The sequence below is a fragment of the Anolis carolinensis genome, chromosome 4 (assembly GCF_035594765.1).
Source record: "Anolis carolinensis isolate JA03-04 chromosome 4, rAnoCar3.1.pri, whole genome shotgun sequence".
Lineage (NCBI taxonomy): Eukaryota > Metazoa > Chordata > Lepidosauria > Squamata > Dactyloidae > Anolis > Anolis carolinensis.
The window spans coordinates 209,915,610-209,937,571 of NC_085844.1; the positions used below are offsets into that span (position 1 = coordinate 209,915,610).

Here is a 21,962-nt window from a genome sequence, read left to right on the forward strand (position 1 = left end):
TGATTGCTGGAATCTGCCCTGAGTCTCCTCGGGGAGATAGGGCAGAATAAAAACAAATTATTATTATTATATTGTATGACACAGCAAACAAGATAGATATGCTGGATTTCGTATCACAAAATCACAAGTCGAACACTTCCCAAGTGTCTAGGACTGTGTGATGTATTTTCGGATGATGCGTGCAGATCCCAGTAGGGTGGCCTTTTGCAGTTGGCAGATTGTGATTTTGTCAATGTCTATTGTTTCCAAATGCTGGCTGAGATCTTTTGGCACAGCACCCAATGTGCCAATCACCACCGGGACCACCTGCTGCTGAGTTTTTCCTGTTGTTTTTTGTCAATGCAACTGTCACCTGGTATGGCGACATCAATGATCCAAACCATTATTATTATTATTATTATTATTATTATTATTATTATTATTATTATTATTATCCTAGATCTATATACTATTATCAATTTTTCTAATTTTCAAGAGCAGGTCAGAACAATGAGAAGAGAGAGGGGAGATTTTGCTTGATCATACTGATAGATGATAGCAAGATAGCAAAGACACTAGAGCAGAGGTGGGAATCATATGACTTTGCAGATGTTGCTAAACTGTAATTCTCAGAATTCCTCATCACATTGTGTTGGCTACGCTGCTGGCAGTTGTAGTCCACAACATCTGGAGGATTACATGATTCAAGTCCCTCTTGAGGCCTTTTATAGCTTTCATGAGATTGCTTAAGATGGAAGAACACAACTCTATCAGCCACACAGACATGCTGTAGACCAGCAAACTGCTTCCAGTTCTGTTTTGTGAGTTCCTGTTTCCGTAACATTCTCCTTATTGTGTATAATTTTCATATTATACACATCTCTTTATGTTGCCAACATTTATATCCCTGCCCAAAAGTTAGTTCCTCCAAGAAATCTTTGGCCTAATCCCTTCATATTTATTTTTAAAGAAAGCATAAAATCAGAGCACCAGTTTTTGCTCCTGTGCAATCCATATTCTCATCTCTCTCTCTCTCTCTCTCTCTCTCTCTCTCTCTCTCTCTCTCTCTCTCTCTCTCTCATTTATTCCCCTCTCTTCACACTTCAGTCGCTGTCTATATTTGGAATGTGAAATTCCTCAAGGCACAGGTCTGATTTTGGCTTATGTTGCTATGTAAAATGCTATGTATACTGAAGGAGATCTAAACATTTTCATTTTCTGAAGGTATTGCATTTTCACCTTATTGGAATCCAAAATACATTGCTTTTTATTCTTTTCCTAACACTCTCAGCAGCTTTTCAAAATGAAACTGAAAAACATAATGGCCCAGTATGAGAGCCCGCAGACCCATTACATCTTATGACAACATGCACACTATGACATTGCAAGTCACAGTCCACTTCTTCTCTTCCTTTTCTCTTGCTTTTTAAAATGTCTTGGCAGGACTTCAGAGGTTTTGAAAACTTACCTTGATTTTATGCTTGGCCAAACAAAAATTATACCACAATATGGAATCTGATACATTCACTGATGGCTATATAAAAACAACAACAATATGGAGATAGTTTTCTCTTTAACACATGAAGGATCCGTGCTAGATCATATGTTTGGCATGCAGAAAGCTCTAGGTTCAATCCTTTAAATCTGCAAGTACAATAGGGGAGGTAAAATCTCTGAGAAAGCCAATGCCAGTCAGAGATGATAGTAAAGGGCTAGACAGACCAAGTGTCTCACTCAGTACAAGGCTGCTTCCTATATCCCTGTTCTGAAACACTACAATAGTAGTTACTGTAATAGGAAAGGAATGTCCAAGTATCTCCAAGGCTAAAGGTAATTCTGAATTTGAAGCATATGTTAGAACCACAAAGGGGAACAACAACATTTACTTCTGCTTTTGTGGAATGTTACACAAAAAAGTTTGTCAATCTCTGCTTGCTTTGCCTGTGAGTGCAGCAGCTTTAGTTAGTAAGTAACACCAGAGATTGACATCATGAGGGCATTATTTTAAGAATAGTTGTCCACAGGAAGCTCTGGCTGTCTAGACAATGAAAGAGGAAAAGTATTGTGTGAAGGAAATGCAGAAAATAAGGAAGAGAGACAAAAGAGAGAGCTTTCTAAGAGCCAAACTACATGTTACACTGCATGTGTCCTGAACATGTTTATGTTTTTTGTTTGTAATTAGAAGAAGTCTTTGGAAGCTTTTGTTTCTGGACAAAATGTGACCTAATCTGAGCAATAGTTGGTAGGAACAAGTAAACTTCAAGCCTTAATCCATGAAGCTGTTTTGGTCCAGCTGACCACAGTTAAACGTAACTACAACTTTTGGTTTGAACAACACACTAAATTGTGGTTGATCAAAAACATGAGAAGTTTTTGTTCATGACTCTATGGCCATATTGGAGGAGACAACAGAGGGAGTGTGCAAGTTGTATGACTTGTTTTTGAACACTAAGCTATGAATGAGTGCAATGTCTTAATGAAAGCAATGAGTAATTTGACCCCAGTAATTTCATTAGTAATGAGAAATAGAAGAGTTAAAAGAAATACAGACCATATCTGGGATAAGATTAGGAGAAAAGAAGTTAAAATATTTAGGCGTTTATATTCCCCAAAATTTAAACAATATAATTCAATTAAATTATAACCATTTATGGAAAAAAGTAAACAATAAAATTCGTAATTGGAATAATCGGAACTGGGATATATCAAACAAAATTAAGATAGTTAAAATGATGATTCTCCCCAAATTTCTATTCCTATTTCAAGCCCTTCCATATAGTATCCCCAGTAAAATAATTAAGAAATGGGACAACTCAATAAAAACCTGGATAACAGGTAGAAATAAAAATTGAATTCCCAATTCAGTATTCTATTCCTCAGAACAGCACGGAGGATGGGGGGCACCCAATCTACAAGACTATTATGAAGCCTGTCAACTAACAAGATTGTTTGAATTAGATTTTGATGACTCAAGAAGATGGGTCAGAATCGAAAAAACAATAAACGGATGGCACAATTGCCTATGTTTAAAAGGATGGGTAGATAATAAAATTCTAAAAGAAATTAAAGGAGGGCCATGGAGTGTTGGAAAAAATGGCAAGGTAAACTGCCAATAAATAAAGTAGATATACTCCCAATAGAGTTTTTAAATAATAAAAAGGAACAGATATTTGGTAAAGCGATAACAAATTTTAAACAAAATGGAATGAAATTGATAAAAGACCTCTTAAACCCAGATGGGACAATCAAGGATTGGGAAATGATAAAAGACATTTGTGGGCAAAGTAACTGGCTTCTTTGGAGTGGACTGAAACAAAGGATTATGAATTGGAAGAAAAAGGAAGGTCCAGAAACAGATTTTGACCAAATTTTAAAATGGAAATTAGAAAAGGAAAAAGGCCTGATGGGTTTTATTTATAAGATATTAATTGAAAAACAATATAAATTGAAACAAACATTGGCTGAGATATGGAAAGAAGACATGAATATTAACGACTCTGATATCGAATACTGGATCAACTCAATTAAAAAAATCAAGCAGATAAGGATAAGAGAAACCCAAAGGAAAATACTGACTAAATGGTATAGAACCCCAATCCAATTGGCTTATATAACTAAAACAACCACAAAATTGTGTTGGCACGGATGTGGGATAACTGGCTCATATATTCATATGTGGTGGGAATGGGATAAAGTGCAAAAAATTTATAACAAGGTAAAGAAGGAAATGGAAGATTTAACAGGACATAAATTGATTTTGAAAAATAAAGAATTCTTCATCCAGAAATTAGATAAGAATAAAATTACTAAGGACTGGGGGGAAATCATAAAATACATGTTAGTTGCCGCTCAAGCAACAGTTGCCTTGGGTTGGAAAGAACAAACAAAATGGGAAGTTAAAAAATGGTATGAATACCTAGCTGATTTTATGCTTCAAGATTATATCCTTGAAAGGAGAACTAAATATATATCAGGCCGAATCAAAAAGAATTGGGATCTGAAATGGGGAAGATTGATAGATAGAGTCAAAGGACAAAGAAAATATAAAGAATTGAATCATTCTCTACTTACGATTGATCAATTAAAATAATATCTGAATGGAAGAAAGTACTGTTCCCAGAGGGAGGGGGAGGGGGGAGGGGTGAAAAACTACTGGACATAAGTGGGAGATAAAAGTGGAACTAACAAGTGTAATGTTACCGAGAATATGTAATTGGTGTGTATGTTGATGGATTTTGTTGTTGTTTCGCTGATATCTACAATAAAAACATATTTTAAAAAAAAAGTAATGAGAAATAGTCCTTTCTCACACAAAACACTATTTGGGGGGGGGGCACTTAAATCAGGGAAACAGCACAACAGAATTAAACCCAACATCACAGCTCCATCTAGCTTACTTCCTCTTCCTATATTTAAATCTAGACTATCATGTCTCCTCTCAGCCTTTTCTTCTGCAGGCTAAACATGCCTATTTCTTTAAGACGCTCCTCAGAGGGCTTGTTCTCCAGACCCTTGATCATTTTAGTTGCCCTCATCTATATTTAAATCTAGACAACAGTTCTAGTTATGGTTGTATTATGTCCAAGTGCGGCCATTAGTTTTCTTTCGTATATTTATCACCATGACTGAATGGCACCATTCAGGAAAAAAAAAGGTCAACTTGTCTACAAAATAATCAGTAGATATCATTTTATTTACCTGTTGCAAAAATCGATCACCACAGAGATCAACAATCAGTACCTAAGGAAAAAGGAAAAGATACATTATTATTGTATGCAGGATCAAATGCCTAAATTCCTCAAGTCCTTCAAACACTCCCAACCACTATACTGATTCTTATGGCCAGCTTCTTCTGCATGGTTAAGTTGAATAGTGGTTTGACTGCATACAACAGTTAATCGGAGCTGAGAATACTTGCTTTTATTGGATAACAAACAGGTCTAGAATCCCCCCACTCAACAAAGTTTATGAAAGTAACTTCTCTAGGCTGACACAGAAGAGGTCACCCAACGCAACACTTCCTATTACTACAGTTTTCATTGATGGTTGGCCATCAGAAATGTGGCAAACTGTATTGTTTTATAGCTTTCACTTCAGTTGCAGTCTCTTGGGAAGGGAAGGAAGGATATATGAGAAAATCAGTATGTTCCAAATGAAAAAAAAAAGGTTAGGGAAAGGTCATCAAATCAGCATTTAGGCATTTCAGATGTTTAACAAGTCCTGCTTGGTTACATGAATGGGACCTTGGAAAAACAGCTCTATCAGTGAAAGAAAAAGAAATATTCAACTAGTATATTATACCAATGTATAAATGACAATTCAGTGATAGAATAAAAAAGTTTGCTAAATTGAATAGGTCATATACACATTGCCATAAATCCTCAGTCTCCACCTCAATGTTTTGATGTCAATATCTCTTGCATTCCATTTCAAAGTCTTTTCAGGACTCACCTCTTCTATAGGTAAATCCTGGAGCTGGGGTAAGGAGCAGGAGAGAATCCCAATCAGGAATGGGGTGGGTGAGCAGACAATGTCTATCATGGAAGTTGGAAGAACAGGAATATAGGTGTGTTGCCAAGTGAATGGGTAAAGCGTTGCAACCACAGCATGGCCACATTTGGACAAGGTGCTGTAAGCAGAAAATATAACACAATTATATATTTATTAGTGTATGGTGTAATGGAAAAAAATCTTTAGACTAATGAATACAATTCATCACACAGAACTATACAGTGGGACACGATTATTCGGATTTTTGGTTAAAAACTGCTAATACATCGCAGTTACAGGGCAGTCCCCGAGGTACAAACATCCGACTTACAAAAAAACCCTCATAGTTAAGAATGGGGCTAAGACAACAGAAAGCAAGAGAAATTAACCTTAGTATGCCCATAGTTACTTCCCTTTCCTTGTTATCCCTTTCCTTTTTTATAAGATTCGTATCCTGCCCCTTTTATGTAACCTACTTGAAAACTTCAATAAAAATTATTTTAAAAAGATACAAATTTAATTGTTCGTACCTTGGGGACTGCCTGTATAAAGGTTTCTGAAATTCATAGTACCGCCTTAATATTCCAGAATTTGTATTATCTGAAGGTTGTGTTTTCTGATGTCTGCATATGCACCAACAAGAAAAAGTACAAGCTTTTTGCAAGACAAATGGTTCAAAACCAGGAAACAGAACCTTAACTTATTGTCGAAGGCTTTCATGGCCGGGATCACAGGGTTGTTGTATGTCTTTCGGGCTGTGTGGCCATGTTCCAGAAGCATTCTCTCCTGACGTTTCGCCCACATCTATGGCAGGCATCCTCAGAGGTTGTGAGGTATGGAGAAAACTAAGCAAAGAGGTTAATATATATCTGTGGAAAGTCTAGGGTGAGAGAGGTCAGTGTGAATGTTGTGTAGTTAATCACTTTAATTAGCATTGAAAAGCTTATCTGCTGTCTTCTTCCTGCCTCTGGGGCATCCTTTGTTTAGAGTCGTTAACTGCCCTTGGTTGATTCATGTCTGGAAATCCTCTGTTTTCAGAGTATTGCTTTTTATTTACTGTTCTGATTTTTGACTTTTTTAATACTGGTAGCCAGATTTTGTTCATTTTCATGGTTTCTTCCTTTCTGTTGAAGTTGTCCACATGCTTGTGGATTTCAATGGCTTCTCTGTGTAGTCTGACATGATAGTTGTTAGAATGGTCCAGCATTTTTGTGTTCTCAAATAGTATTCTGTGTCCAGGCTGGTTCATCAAATGCTCTGCTATGGCTGATTTCTCTGGTTGAATAAGTCTGCAGTGCCTTTCATGTTCTTTGACTCTTGTTTGGGCGCTGCGTTTGGTGGTCCCTATGTAGACTTGTCCACAGCTGCATGGTATCCGGTAGACTCCTGCAGAAGAGAGAGGATCCCTCTTGTCCTTCGCTGACCGTAGCATTTGTTGGATTTTCTTCGTGGGTCTGTAGATAGTTTGTAGGTTGTGCTTCTTCATCAGCTTCCCTATGCGGTCAGTAGTTCCCTTGATGTGTGGTAAGAACACCTTTCCTCTGGGTGGATCTTTGTCTTGACTTTCATGGCTTGTTCTTGGCCTTGCAGCTCTTCTGATGTCTGTGGTGGAGTATCCATTGGCCTGTAGAGCCCAGTTTAGGTGGTTGAGTTCACCTTGGAGGAGGTGAGGTTCAAATCAGAGGTCAAATCAGAAGCCCTCCCACCCAGGCTTTACGGACTCCCCAAAATCCACAAGGACTCCATCGCACTCAGACCCATTGTAAGTGCCATTGGATCGCCGACTTACAACCTGGCAAAATTTCTGGCTACACAGCTACAAACCCACATTGGGCTCACTGCACATTATATCAAGGACTCTACACACTTTATAGAAAAGATCAGCAACCTCAATCTAAGCACCAAGGACATCCTGATCAGCTTTGATGTGGTGTCCCTTTTTACCAAAGTCCCAGTAGCTGACACCCTCACACTAATCAAACAAAACTTCCCAGAAGACATCACAGCCCTGTTTCACCATTGCCTCACCACTAGCTACTTTCAGTGGGACACTGGATTCTATGAACAGAAGGATGGAGTGGCCATGGGGAGCCCTCTCAGCCCAGTAGTAGCAAATTTCTATATGGAATACTTTGAAAAACAGGCCCTAGAAACAGCACCAAAAAAGCCAACTGTTTGGTTCAGATACGTAGATGACACCTTCACAATTTGGAGCCATGGAGAGGAAGAACTCAGCAAGTTCCTGGACCATCTTAACAGCATCCACCCAAACATCCAATTCACCATGGAAAAAGAAAAGGAAGGAAAACTGCCATTTCTAGATGTTCTGGTCATCCGCAAACCCAATCAACAATTGGGCCACACAGTTTACAGAAAACCTACACACACAGATAGATACCTTCATAAAAACTCCAACCATCACCCAAGTCAAAAAAGGAGCACAATCAAAGCCCTGACAGACCGTGCACAAAGAATCTGCGAACCTCACCTCCTCCAAGGTGAACTCAACCACCTAAACTGGGCTCTACAGGCCAATGGATACTCCACCACAGACATCAGAAGAGCTGCAAGGCCAAGAACAAGCCATGAAAGTCAAGACAAAGATCCACCCAGAGGAAAGGTGTTCTTACCATACATCAAGGGAACTACTGACCGCATAGGGAAGCTGATGAAGAAGCACAACCTACAAACTATCTACAGACCCACGAAGAAAATCCAACAAATGCTACGGTCAGCGAAGGACAAGAGGGATCCTCTCTCTTCTGCAGGAGTCTACCGGATACCATGCAGCTGTGGACAAGTCTACATAGGGACCACCAAACGCAGCGCCCAAACAAGAGTCAAAGAACATGAAAGGCACTGCAGACTTATTCAACCAGAGAAATCAGCCATAGCAGAGCATTTGATGAACCAGCCTGGACACAGAATACTATTTGAGAACACAAAAATGCTGGACCATTCTAACAACTATCATGTCAGACTACACAGAGAAGCCATTGAAATCCACAAGCATGTGGACAACTTCAACAGAAAGGAAGAAACCATGAAAATGAACAAAATCTGGCTACCAGTATTAAAAAACTCAAAAATCAGAACAGTAAATAAAAAGCAATACTCTGAAAACAGAGGATTTCCAGACATGAATCAACCAAGGGCAGTTAATGACTCTAAACAAAGGATGCCCCAGAGGCAGGAAGAAGACAGCAGATAAGCTTTTCAATGCTAATTAAAGTGATTAACTACACAACATTCACACTGACCTCTCTCACCCTAGACTTTCCACAGATATATATTAACCTCTTTGCTTAGTTTTCTCCATACCTCACAACCTCTGAGGATGCCTGCCATAGATGTGGGCGAAACGTCAGGAGAGAATGCTTCTGGAACATGGCCACACAGCCCGAAAGACATACAACAACCCTGAGAACCTTAACTTATTTCTCACCTTAAACTGTCAGCAACAAAGATGACTCTCCTTTCCAGCAGGAGAGAAGCACAGACTTGGATCAAGTGAGAGACACTGAGACACTTAAACAAATATTCAAAATCAACATGCTCCAACCGGGAGTCTAATGGGCGGCAAAGCTCGATCACCTGAAAACAAAGAGAAGTAAAGGAGTCACAAGGAATTGCTGAGTTATTTTGTTCTGGTTGCTTTACAAAGGAACCCTAAGTGTTCGATGGCAGCTCAGTTGAGAGGCCGGGACACAGTCCAGAGCTTGTCCCAAAGAGGAGAGATAAAGGATGTCAATTCAGTACATTGTATGTGAATTGATTCCATTATTGCTTAGGTAAAAGGTAAAGGTTTTCCGCTGATATGAAGTCCAGTCGTGTCCGACTCCGGGGATTGGTGCTCATCTCCATTTCTAAGCCGAAGAGACGGCATTGTCCGTAGACATCTCCAAGGTCATGTGGCCGGCATGATTGCATGGAGCACCTTCCCTTCCCTCTGGAGCAGTACCTATTGATCTACTCACATTTGCATGTTTTCAAACTGCTAGGTTGGCAGAAGCTGGGGCTAAGCTGCTAGGTTGGCAGAAGCTGGGCGCTCACTCCGCTCCCCGGATTTGAACCTGCGACCTTTTGGTCCACAAGTTCAGTAGCTCAGCGCTTTAACACGCTGCGCCATCAGGGGCTCCCCATTATTGCTTACACTACAGGAAAACCAAACCCAAGACATTTTACTGCCTGAAACAGTAACAAATGGCACTCTTCCTGCAATACCAAAACTCAAAGTATTACCCTCAGCCACCCACTTACTTTAATACTTGAAGTAAAAGAATCTTACAACAGCTTGTCCCTCTCTTTGTAACAATTACATTAATATACATAAGTAACAACGTCCTGCCTTCTCACAAAGCCCAAGATTTTCTCACTTTGGGTAATACTGCTAAAAGATGGGGAGGATTGCAAGTGTAAGACATCATATGGACACTTGTAAGACTCTGAGAACACAGCAAGGAGTTCACACGATCAAAGCCTGCCTGGAAGCACACATTGTTTTTGCTTCATTTACCTCATTTCCAGCTCCTGGCAGGAAGCTCTTTACAGTGATGGTGCGCCCGGGAGCAGGGAAGGGTGCCTCCATGACGCTGCGCATGAAAGGGTGCACAAGGGCTGGGGACATCTCACGCCTCTTCTCTACCTCATCTAATATCTGTGTACAAAGGGCTTATTGTCACTGTATTGTTTCAGCCATAGCACAAATGAGAAACAGCTTAAAGGGTTGACGTTGGCCATGGTGGCACTTCTACACACTTTGAACATGAGATATGCAGAAAGCAGTTTGGTAATAAAACTAACAGGTTTTACAAAAAGAAGTACTACCTGTTTGAAATTTGCCCATTGAATTTGTGGGATTTAAAGACCAGTTGAGCTGATTCTAGAGAGCAACTGAAGAAAAGAAAATGCTGCCTATGACTACAATGGTGGTGCTTGGCGACTTTCAGTGGGGCAGTGGGTCTACTTATGGTTTTTGCCTGAACTTTAAATAAGATATCCAAGTGCTGAACTGATTTTGTATATAGGGTTCTTCACACTCAACAACTGTTTTAAAGAATGGACTGAAGTCCAAACAGGATTCACCACCATACTTAACACAAAAACCACCAGTCATCATCATACTATATTCTCCATATCACACAAAACAAAGTCTCCTTTTCAGAACAGAAACAGAATGAGAAAAAACAATCCCACATAGACCCTATTTAGGAACCAATGGAAAGCCCTGCACAATCTGTACAGCATCTGCAACAGCCTTCAACCTGGATCTTTCTGGACATATGGAAGCAATCAAGAAGAATGAAGGAGATCAATCCACCCATGGCTCAGAGTCTATGTATGACTGGAGGTATGAAGCAGAACAGGCATTTCCTAGAGTAACAAAGATAACTAGGCTCCCAGGGAGCAGACAGCTGTGGTATGATGAAATCTCTTCCAAATAGGATACAAACAGGATTTGCAATCCTTATCTGCCAAACACAAGACTTTGTTCTTTATTCTTCCTGAAGTGCCCCCCCCCTCTTTTAGTAGGGCATGAATTGAAAACATGTTTTAAATACACTTCACTAAATCAAGGAAATCACTCTCTCTGTCTATTTCTTTCCAATCATGGTTCTTGAGACGTAGAAAGTGGAAATGACTTCTGATGAACTTTTATTGATACAAAAGTATGGTTTTGCTTCCACATTACTGGAAGTGATTTGATAGTTGTTTATTTATTATGTTTATACCCCACCCTGTCTCAAGGCATCATATATGTGCTTTATGTGTATAGTCCATCTTTATCCTTTATAACACACTAGTGAGGTAGATGAGGCTGAAAGCCAGTGATTGGCCCAAGGTCACTCAGTAAGCTTCATGGCCAAGTAGGGATTTGAAGCAAGGTCTCTCCAGTCCAACACTATAACCACAACAAAATACAGGCTTACTGTCCTTTAGATTTAGATTTAAGCCCTCTAGATTAAGTTCTACATCTCCTCAAATCCTAGAATTGCATGTAGCCACTGCTCTGATTTCAAAAGCCTTCCTCGAGCAGTAGAATGTTTGGCAAGAGTGATTTGTTCTTCCCAGTAGGGTAGGGAGGAGTGAAGACGGAATGACAGAAAACGTGGGGATGGCTCTACCAATTTTGGGCTCTGGCCACAGCCACTGCTGTGCCAAGTAGATGATTCCAAGGGGGGGGGGGGGGGTCGCAGTTCTTTGAGGAATAAAGGTTCCCCCACTCATGCTTTAAATAGCCATCATGGTGTTGTAGATTTTGGGGGCAGAAGTTTGTAATGTTTTTAAAGAGAAATTAAGAGAAAATATAGTTATGTAAGTGGGATTTATTATATGTTGGGAAGAGGTGAGTACATTGATTGCTAGAAGTGAAGGAAAATTGAATGTTTAGTAGGAATTTTTTAAAGGTTGAAATATGACAGTTAGAATGAGAGAAGGAATTTGTGGAATTTAGGAATATGAGGGAAATATGAGTAAGAGCTAGTCAAGATTTGGATTTATTAATCATCAACTGTATGTGGAATTTCTATATAATATATTACTTTTGTACTGTACACCTCTGCCTCTGGAGATACTGCAATAGTGCAGTTCAGACAAACATATTTGTGGGGGCAGCAGCGGTTCAAGGGAGGTGGTGCCCAGTGGTGAGATTATAGGAAGAAAGAGTCATACCAGAACCACAGAAACATCTAGAACAGTGGTTCACAACCTTTGTGCCTCCAGGTGTTTTGGACTTTAACTCCCAGAAATCCCAGCCAGTTTACCAGCTGTTAGGAACTGTGGGAGATGAAGTCCAAAACACCTGGTGGCCCAAAGGTTGGGAACCACTGATCTAGAAGATTCTCACAAGTGCTGTTGGCAGGACAATTGGGGTCCTCATATCTCACGTCATGATGGTGATATCAGTAAAAAAAAAAAACATTGATGGAAAAGTGGCACTGGCGAGGTCGATAAACAACCATCATAGTAATAAGGAACAATAAAATATGTCATACCAGAAGAAAGGTAATTTTACTATTTAAAGAGCTGTATTTTCTATGAATGCAAAAGTTGTTCAGTCACCTTGGAGAAAAGGTTGAAGCAGCCTAAGCGGCTAACCATGCAGTATACTTCAGGCAATCGCTTTCCCTTTCCTTCTGGCTAAAAAGAAACAACAACAAAAGTTACATCTAAAACAACAGAATATGAAGGATGATGTGATCACCCTTATTTCTCCACCCACCCACCCACCTTCCCCATCAAATATTAGGTCTCTTTTTTCCTTCGTTTTTGATATGCCAGTCAGAAGAATTGCTTGAAGCAACATTTGGCTTGTGTACTTTGATAGCCAATCACTGTTATGCCATTCAAAGCTATCCAGTTCATGAGACTTCTGAGAAGCAGTCACTCTTCCCCTGAAATGGCACAGTTTCCAAATTGGCCCCAAAGATATGGAGTTACGTACCAAGAGCTTCTTGCAATATCCGAACCAGCGGCTGCCATCTTCACCAGTCAGTACAAAGGAAAAGGTTTCGCTGGAAAAGAAATATATATTTTCCAGATTGATTAAGCAATCAAGGCAGGAGTAAACCTAGCCTGCAGAGGGCCCTGTCTTCACAGTTTCTGACTTAGCTGTGGACATAAAACAACACTGTTTTCCTCCAATTTCCACATACAAGAATTGTCCAGGGGCTTCTAAATGTTTAGAGCAGATATTTTGCAGCCGCACTGCCTCCCAGCAACCCTGCCACAGATAGATCCCAACTGCCCGCCAATAAATGACCTTCTCACCACACCCTTTGAGGAGAGACTATGGGGGGAGAGTAAGCATGAGGTGGAATTTTGAGCAGGAAAATATCTAGGACACTGTGACAAAGCAGTAAACAAAGAACAGAGAGGGCATAAAATAACAAGAAAGCAACTAGTTCACAATCAGGTTGATGTATATGTATATACATTTAAGTTTCTAAAATGTTGTTTTCTTAATTCAAACCTAATTCATATTCTGCCACACATCCTAAATTTGGAAGTAATACAATTATATGAAATGGGGGACATGAAATTATTGCTGAAGGTGGATAAATTTCTCCATATTTACGTGATAATCTCTTCTACTCCTACCATCAAAGTTTGTGATGTACTGCTTGCCCAGATCTCCAGATCGCAACTCAGATTCTCAGAAAATAATATTCTCTGTTTTAAAGTGTCTCACCTTTTTAACTCTGATGTTGGGAACCAATCTTTGGGGTCAGGGAAACAGAATTTAGGGATGACCTTCAACCTCTCTTCAGTATCCTTAGGCTGCCGAAAGGGATGGTCAGGCTGCAGAAGGGAAAATAAGTCATGTTGTTGAACAAATTTGTATGTACGTACATGCTTTCAAATCACCCACTGACTTATGGTAACCCCATGAATTTCATAGGGATTTCTTAAGGAATATTCATAAATGGTTCTGCCAGTTCCTTTATCTGAAATACAGCCAACAGCACCTACTATTCCTTAGTAGTCTCGCATCCAAGTACTAATCAGAGTTGAACCTGCTTAGCTCCAATATGAGACAAAGTCTGGCAACTGGAAGGTATTTAGGCCCTATAATAAACAGACAGGGAAACACTTCTTTTTATGCACAATTAGCCAGGGTAGATGGAGCACAAACTTGGAAGGCCAAACATAGCCATGGCAAACCTCACCTCCATATCAATTTCCATCCAGTTTTTTCTCTACAACTTGCTTGGATTGTTTTATTTTTTCCGAACCCTGCATAATATTTTCCAGATTTGATAATATTAATGTCACTGCAAGAGTATGCAGGTTAGCTCCAACTCCGTTTTGTGGTTTATTTCTAACACTGCTTTTAGTGCAGAACAAATTACCATCCCGATGTGTCCTGACTACTACAGAGACCTGTTAAGTCTTCCCCAGATCCTGGGTTCACTGGAGAGTCCATGCAAGACTGGCAGATTGTTTGGAAACAACTATTTTCAGAGTTGTAATCACTGGCTCACATTATAATCACTACACCATAATTACGGGGGCAATGCTTCCTGCTCAATGCCAGCCTAACAGACCCTTCTGTGCAGCTCTTGTTAACATCCTACCAAACATCTCCCAGGCTGAGAGAAAACAAGCAAACTGGCACGGTGCCAGCCTCTTTGTCAGCACTGCTACAAAGAGCGCAACAGTCAAGGGAGGCAGTGGGCCATTGCTCATTGTGTCTTCTGAGCAATGTAGGCCAACTCATTCCCTCCCCTCCCTGTTTTTGTTATCAACACAGCAGTGTGGATGAAGTCAGTACAGCTCTTGGGATTATGGTTAACTCAGCTGCACTTCCTTCCTTATATCCACCCCCAACTATGCGGTACTAGAAACAAGAGTATGTTTTCTCGAAACAAACCAAAGTGCTTCCCTGGCTTTCCGGCAAACTGCTCTGTCCTCATCCAACATGTGGGACTGAGCCAGAGTGGTGAACTATGATTCTGGAGACCAGAGGTCGGATTCCTATCTAGCTATGGAAACCCACTGGTCACACTTCCTCAGCCTCAGAGGAAGGCAAAGACAAACTCCCTCTGAACAAATCATGTCAAGAAAATCTTTAGTGTCGCTGCAAATCTGAAACTTGAAGGCACAATAAGGGAAACAACAACACAACTAGGGACAAAATCAGCTCTTGGCAGTTCCTGTCACTTCCAGAGCACAGCTGCCCAAGGGCAGCCCTTATGACTTTGAAATTATTGTAAGTAATACGTAATACATCAGCAGTAGACCAGCACCTCAGACAGTCTGCAGTCACCCCTATTTGTTTCAGGGGTGAGCTCAGTGTGGCTGCCGATCAACTGCCGGGCCCAATTCAAGGTGCAGGTTTTGACCTATAAAGCCCTATATGGCTCAGGCCCTACCTATCTCTGTGATTGCATCTCCTCCTATGAGCCAGTGTGGACCTTGAGATCTTCCGAGGAGGCTATACTCGCGCTCCCACCACCGTCTCAAGTGCGGCTGGTGGGGACGAGGGAACGAGCCTTCTCGGCAGTGGCCCCCCGGCTCTGGAATGCACTGCCAAAAGAGATCAGGCAATCTCCTACATTATCCAATTTCCATAAGGAACTGAAGACCTGGTGGTGTCAGCAGGTTTTTGAGTAATTATATTGGACTACCGCCGATTTCTGAGCCTGAATATATTGCACAAGATTTCCCTAGCCTAAAATGATACTTTTTAATATATTGGGTTTATGGTTCCCGTCCCCTTGATCTGGTCATGTAAGTGTGATTTATTGTTATAATTGTATTATTTTACTTTGTTTAATAATGTGTATTATGTTGTTATGTAATGTTTGTGTTGCTTTTATGACTGTAAACCACCCTGAGTCCCATCCGGGAGATAGAGCGGTATATAAATAAAGTTGTTGTTGTTGTTGTTGTTATTATTATTATTATTATTATTATTATTATTATTATTATTATTATTATTATTATAGTGTGCCCCCTATTGTTATGAATGCTTTTGCTCCAAGTTCATTCACAACTATTTAGTTGTTGTTTTTTAAAAAAAATGTATTTGCCTTATTTTAAATATGTATTAAATTATAACATACTAGCTGTGCCCGGCCACACGTTGCTGTGGCTAGGACTTTATTTTTCTTTTCTTTTTTTTGTTGTATGAACGTAGAGGCATGGATGAGAGGTTGTGCTGTCAATTTTCGAGGTTGTGGGGTGTTTAGTTTAATTGTTTTGTTCGGTGCTGTGATTCCATTACCCTTTTATATATATAGATGATTGTTAGCCACCATGAATCCCTATGGGGAGAAAGGGGGGACAGAAATAAAATTAATTAACAATTATAATGATGGATTCTTCCAGATTCATTAAATTGCCCTCCTGAAAAAGAAGACAAACTGAAGGATAATCTCTCTTTTTTGGAAGTATTCAGGGAAGAATATTCATCTTTTAAACATGATGGGGATGGAGAGGGTTATGTTTTTTTACTGTATATCGGGGAAAAATTAAGGTGATTTCTGGCTACCTTTGATTTTATTTTGGTTTTGTTTTGGCATTTTATTTATTTATTTATTTATTTATTTATTTACAGTATTTATATTCTGCCCTTCTCACCCCGAAGGGGACTCAGGGCGGATCACATTATAACACACATAGGGCAAACATTCAATGCCCATAAACACATCAAACAGAGACTGAGAGACACACGCAGAGGCAAGTTAACCTTCTTCTGAGGGGATGTTCGATTCTGGCCACAGGGGGGAGCAGCTACTTCATCGTCCACACTGATGGCACTTCCTCATTCCAGGTCGTAAATTAGTTAATCTTGCCTCCCCACTTTATAAGTGGTACCTTATCTCCTACTTGATAGATGCAACTATCTTTCGGGTTGCTAGGTCAGCAACGAGCAGGGGCTATTTTTTATTTTTAATTGACGGGTGCTCACCCCGCCACGGGCTGGCCTCGAACTCATGACCTCATGGTCAGAGTGATTTAAGGCAGCTGCTCAACAGCTGCGCCACAGCCTGTGTAAGTCTGTGTAACTGAGGGACCAAGTGACGGAAAATCATCCAGTTGTCTATGTACTTCTATTAATCTCAGGATGTATGTGTGTGCATATGTATATGTAGTAGGCAAGAAACCAATTCTTCTGGTCTTTCTCACTACCTAACTGTAGCACTGTGCTTACACCTTAACTACCATGGCAACAACTGATGGATTTCTAGGTCTGTAGTTGCAATTCTTGCTCCCTGGCTAAGAATTCTAAATACTCACTAGAATTAAAGTAAAGGTAAAGGTTTCCCCTGACATGAAGTCCAGTTGTGTCTGACTCTGGGGGTTGGTGCTCATCTCCATTTATAAGCCAAAGAGCCGGCGTTGTCCATAGACACCTCCAGGTCATGTGGCCGGCATAACTGCATGGAGCGCCGTTACCTTCCCACTGGAGTGGTACCTATTGATCTACTCACATTTGCATGTTTTCGAACTACTAGTTTGGCAGAAGCTGGAGCTAACAGCGGGCGCTCACTCCGCTCCTCCTTTCGGTCTGCAGATTCAGCAGCTCAGCGCTTTAACACACTGAGCCACTGGAGGCTTTACGAGTCATTATTTCCATTAAAATGCACCATGTGCATTACGAGTCATTATTTCCATTAAAATATGAGCAAGGACACCTTTCTCTTGGCCAAACTGCCATATAGCAAGCACATGCATGTTTACCTTTGCAGAGTGAAGATAGAGGCAAATTGTGCAACCCACCTTGCTAGGAAATTGCTGTATAATCAGAGGGGTATAGGTTGCTTCTGTTGGCTTCTTCTGTAGGGACACCACCACAAAGAGCTCAAAAAGCTGCTGCTCTTGCAATTCAATCAAGTCCCGTTCCAGCGTCTGATAGTGTGGGTTCCTCTTTGATTGAGCCTGTACCTGCAGGAGACGTTTATGCCGACCTACAAATGGAGAAGCAATTCCTTATTTGCTACAGCAAAGGAGCAAGCGTGGCTTCTATTGAAGCAGAGCTGGTAAGAGGGTAACACTGCACTTTTATGCACACCAAAAGCTCAAGAGGTTGTTGGTGGAAGCTAACCAAACAAAACCAAACAAAAATGGAACCACTTAATACAAGATGTACCTATGTTGCCCAATCTGAGATAAAGCATACAAACAGCAGCAACGTTCTGCATCAGGGCAGAACCAGTGTTTTTCCCATCATCAGAAAGGAAACCTCAATTGAAGGGAGATGTTGGCAAGCTGGAAAGTGTCCAGAGGGCAACTGAAATGATTAAGGATCTGGAGAACAAGCTCTATGAGGAGCGGCTTAAAGAGCTGGGCATGTTTAGCCTGCAAAAAAGAAGGCTGAGACATGATAGCCATGTATAAATATGTGGGGAGAGGTCATAGGGAGGAGGGAACAAGCTTGTTTTCGGCTGCCCTGGAGACTAGGACGCGGAACAATTGCTTTAAACTGAGATTCCACCTGAACATTAGGAAGAACTTCCTCACTGTGCAAGCTGTTCGGCAGTGGAACTCTCTCCCCTGGAGTGTGGTGGAGGCTCCTTCTTTGGAGACTTTTAAGCAGAGGCTGGATGGCCATCTGTCTGGGGTGCTTTGAATGTGATTTTCTTGCTTCTTGGCAAGGGGTTGGACTGGATGGCCCATGAGGTCTCTTCCAACTCTAGGATTCTATGATTCTATGAAACTATTATAGAATTGTGGAATTGGAAAGGATCTCAATGGTCACCTAGTCTAACAGCCTCCAATGCAGGAATCCACAGCTAAAGCATCCCCGAGTGATTGCAAAGTCTCCCATTTTGTAAAGCACGGAGCTTACAAAAATGGCCCCTATGTAATACAACTCTCAAAATCCCCTAGTCAACATGGCCATATTGGATGGGGGGATTACAAGAGCTCTAGTCCTAAAAAGCAACAAGGTGGGATAAAGGATACTGTTCATAAAATAAGTATCATACTTTAGAAATTGCAGTGACACAAACTAAGAGGGATGCAAACAAATGAAGCTTGGGATTTTATTTAAAACTAGGCTCCTCTCTAACATCTAGAATTCTAGGTGTGTGTTCAGCTTACTGCCTTTGCAACTTCGTTTGCAAGAAGAAAGCAAGGGAAATACCATAACTGACTTTCTGATGGTGGATCCTAGTAATGTGTTGCTTGGCTAGGCCAGAGGCAGAGCTTTGCTCCTGACAGTTTCCAGGCACAAAGATCAGGAAATGCTGGTGCGTTCAGGGCCATTGGTGCCAACTAGTGCAGATGAGTCATGATGCAGAGCCAGTTTGGAGCCTGTTGCTCGAGTTGTTCTTCCTCCAGTGTTTACATGCAAACCCTGGATGAAGGGCCCAGCCATTATGTATAATTTCACTCCAGTTGCTCCTTCTTTCCCAGCAAAGGGCGTTTCACAATCTTGCAGGAGCAAATACAGTACAGGAATAACTGGGCTGTAGCTCCAGCAGAAGAGTTCTCAAGAGGCAGTCCTGGAGAGGCCCTGAGAAGGGATGTACAACCAGACAAAAGAAAACAGCCCCATAATTGGTTTCACTGTGAAAAGCTTGCTAATCCTTTCACAGAGTCCTGGAGCTGGAGAGAACTTCAAAGATCATGTAGTCCAGTCTCCAAAGCAGCAAAAAGCCCTACATGTAACCTCCTGTCACCATTTTGGGAGGGACTGCAGAGGAAGTCAGATATTTGTGTGTAATACCATATCTTAATTGTTTTCATACATTTGAGAGAGTTCCACATGGGTTTTTCAATGGGGGGGAGTAAATTCACAAAAGCTATGCTGATTTTTCTCCTTTAAATTGGGGAATTGGTGGGAAGTTCAGAAAAACCATTCCTGCTCTGAACCCAATTCCTTCAGCCTTTTCTCTTGCCAGTCAGCCCAAAATTTTATTTGCCTCACTGCGATGCTAGGAATGCAATCCTCATGCCAAGGTTTTTGTACGCTGGGCTGGCAAACAAATTATAATATCCCTCCAGGTGCAGGAAGAAATATACTCCAAAGCCTCTCAAGCAGCCATTCAACATTCATTGTGAGTAAATGAAATAGTCAACATATTATTATTACTTAAAGGGCTCACGTCCCGCAAATCATCCTAAAACGAACAGGCCAGAAGCTGTATGCAGCACAGTCATTCCCAACAAGCATGCCCAAAAATGCTCTGGCAGCAATAATTTTGCCCATGAGCTGGCTCTGCCCTAATGACTCACTCATTCACTTACTTTTCGGCAGATTCTCTGGTTCGCTGTCATACCCGTTGGTTTCACCTGAAACGATATAAAGTTTCCATCAAATTTTGCTAGATGGGTGGGAATAAAAACCGCTGGAAGGCAACTGACAGGCAGATGATCCATCATGGGACCATGGAAATGAAAACTGGGCACAGCCAGAAAAAGGCATCTGTTAACAACACATTCACTAGTTGTTGAATAAACCAACTAAAGCTCATTACATGGTTCTGTAGAGTCGTCTTTTATGTTGTGCAGGACAAAGCACCAAGGGAGGATGCTCCACATTATACATTGTTTAATACTGCTTCACAAATTTGCAATGCTGATTTGCAGGATGCAAATTACATAAGAAACGCACCGCTATTACAGGGTATATTAACCAATAGGGGAAGGAGAGCAAGGCCAAAACTGAAAGATGTAGCTGGTAATTCATATATTTTAAAAACAAAACAAAACATGATACTGTGGTTACTTCTTCCTTCTGTAATTTTAGTATAGTGACCTCAACACCATCCTAAGCTCCTTGAAGAAAGGGTGGCATCAAAAAGTAGTAAATATTAAGCATAGTTTTATGGTATTTTTAGGTAATTCCCAGCATTTTAGGGGGCCTGTCTATTATTACAGTAATTTATTCCTAATATTAGGTATCCTGTGAGGAGAAATATACACATCTCAATCTTTTTACCTTTGGTAAGACAAACTTCTTTTCCTGTTTGTGACACCAACTTCACCCGCTTCTTCCCTCGTTTGGAGTCAAATATCTCTTGTATCTTCAATACAAGCTGAAATCCAAATATAAGAGTGGAAATTAAAAGGGGGGTTGCATGCAATACAAGTGTCCAAGTGTCACCCATAGATTTCTCTTATGCAAAACTGTGGTAGGAAACTTTTCAAGGATGGTAGTCAAATACACACTAATACTAAAATGATTGATTTAAAGAGCAATCTGAATAACATATCTTGGAATCAAAGATCAACATAATACACAGTAATCTGCAATGTGCAGAACAAGTGTTGCATGTGTACACTGTGAACATACAATGTCTACTTTTTTGGGCATACACTTAGCCTTTTTACCCATCTCACAATTGTTAAGATCAAGCCAAAAATATTCTAATTTATGCTGATACCGAAATACAGCTTACAAACAACTTATACAGTAGAGTCTCACTTATCCAACGTTCTGGATTATCCAATGCATTTTTGTAGTCAATGTTTTCAATATATCGTGATATTTTGGTGCTAAATTCGTAAATACAGTAATTACTACATAGTATTAATGTGTAATGAACTAGTTTTTCTGTCAAATTTGTTGTCTAACATGATGTTTTGGTGCTTAATTTGTAAAATCATAACCTATTTTGATGTTTAATAGGATTTTTTAAATCTCTCCTTATTATCCAACATATTTGCTTATCCAACGTTCTGCCGGCCCGTTTATGTTGGATAAGTGAGACTCTACTGTAGTTACAAATGGGTATGAGACAGAAAGTAAGGTGAAATCTTCTGAACAGTGGCACAGACAGCAAAATAAACACCACAGGGGTGTTAATCTTTTTGTATGCTATCCAAAGCTTATATGTCTCTATCTCTATCTCTCTATCTATGTATCTATCTCTTTATCTATCTATACATACATCAATACATTCATATATGGGTGGAGTTACACTTAAAATTCAACTAAAGAACAACCTAAAGAACCTATCTTGTTTGTAACTTAGAGATTGCTTGTATTCCAAGGTTTTTAGGAAAATCAATTCTCATTTGTGTTTCAAAGAGAATGT

The 21,962-nt window shown here is 40.4% G+C and overlaps 1 protein-coding gene across 1 annotated transcript in view; it reads right to left on the bottom strand.

The window, feature by feature from the left end:
- The window catches only part of dennd2c (DENN domain containing 2C), a 67,178-nt gene that overhangs the window by 6,761 nt on the left and 38,455 nt on the right, over positions 1-21,962 (bottom strand). Inside the window, exons 6-15 of the mRNA XM_016992998.2 lie at positions 20,864-20,960; positions 20,170-20,214; positions 17,698-17,885; positions 13,661-13,770; positions 12,914-12,983; positions 12,532-12,609; positions 9,986-10,126; positions 8,915-9,063; positions 5,431-5,608; positions 4,678-4,719 (exon numbers count right to left, since the gene is read on the bottom strand). Coding sequence (XP_016848487.2) covers positions 4,678-4,719; positions 5,431-5,608; positions 8,915-9,063; positions 9,986-10,126; positions 12,532-12,609; positions 12,914-12,983; positions 13,661-13,770; positions 17,698-17,885; positions 20,170-20,214; positions 20,864-20,960 — 1,098 coding nt within the window. The remainder of the gene's footprint in view (positions 1-4,677; positions 4,720-5,430; positions 5,609-8,914; positions 9,064-9,985; positions 10,127-12,531; positions 12,610-12,913; positions 12,984-13,660; positions 13,771-17,697; positions 17,886-20,169; positions 20,215-20,863; positions 20,961-21,962) is intronic.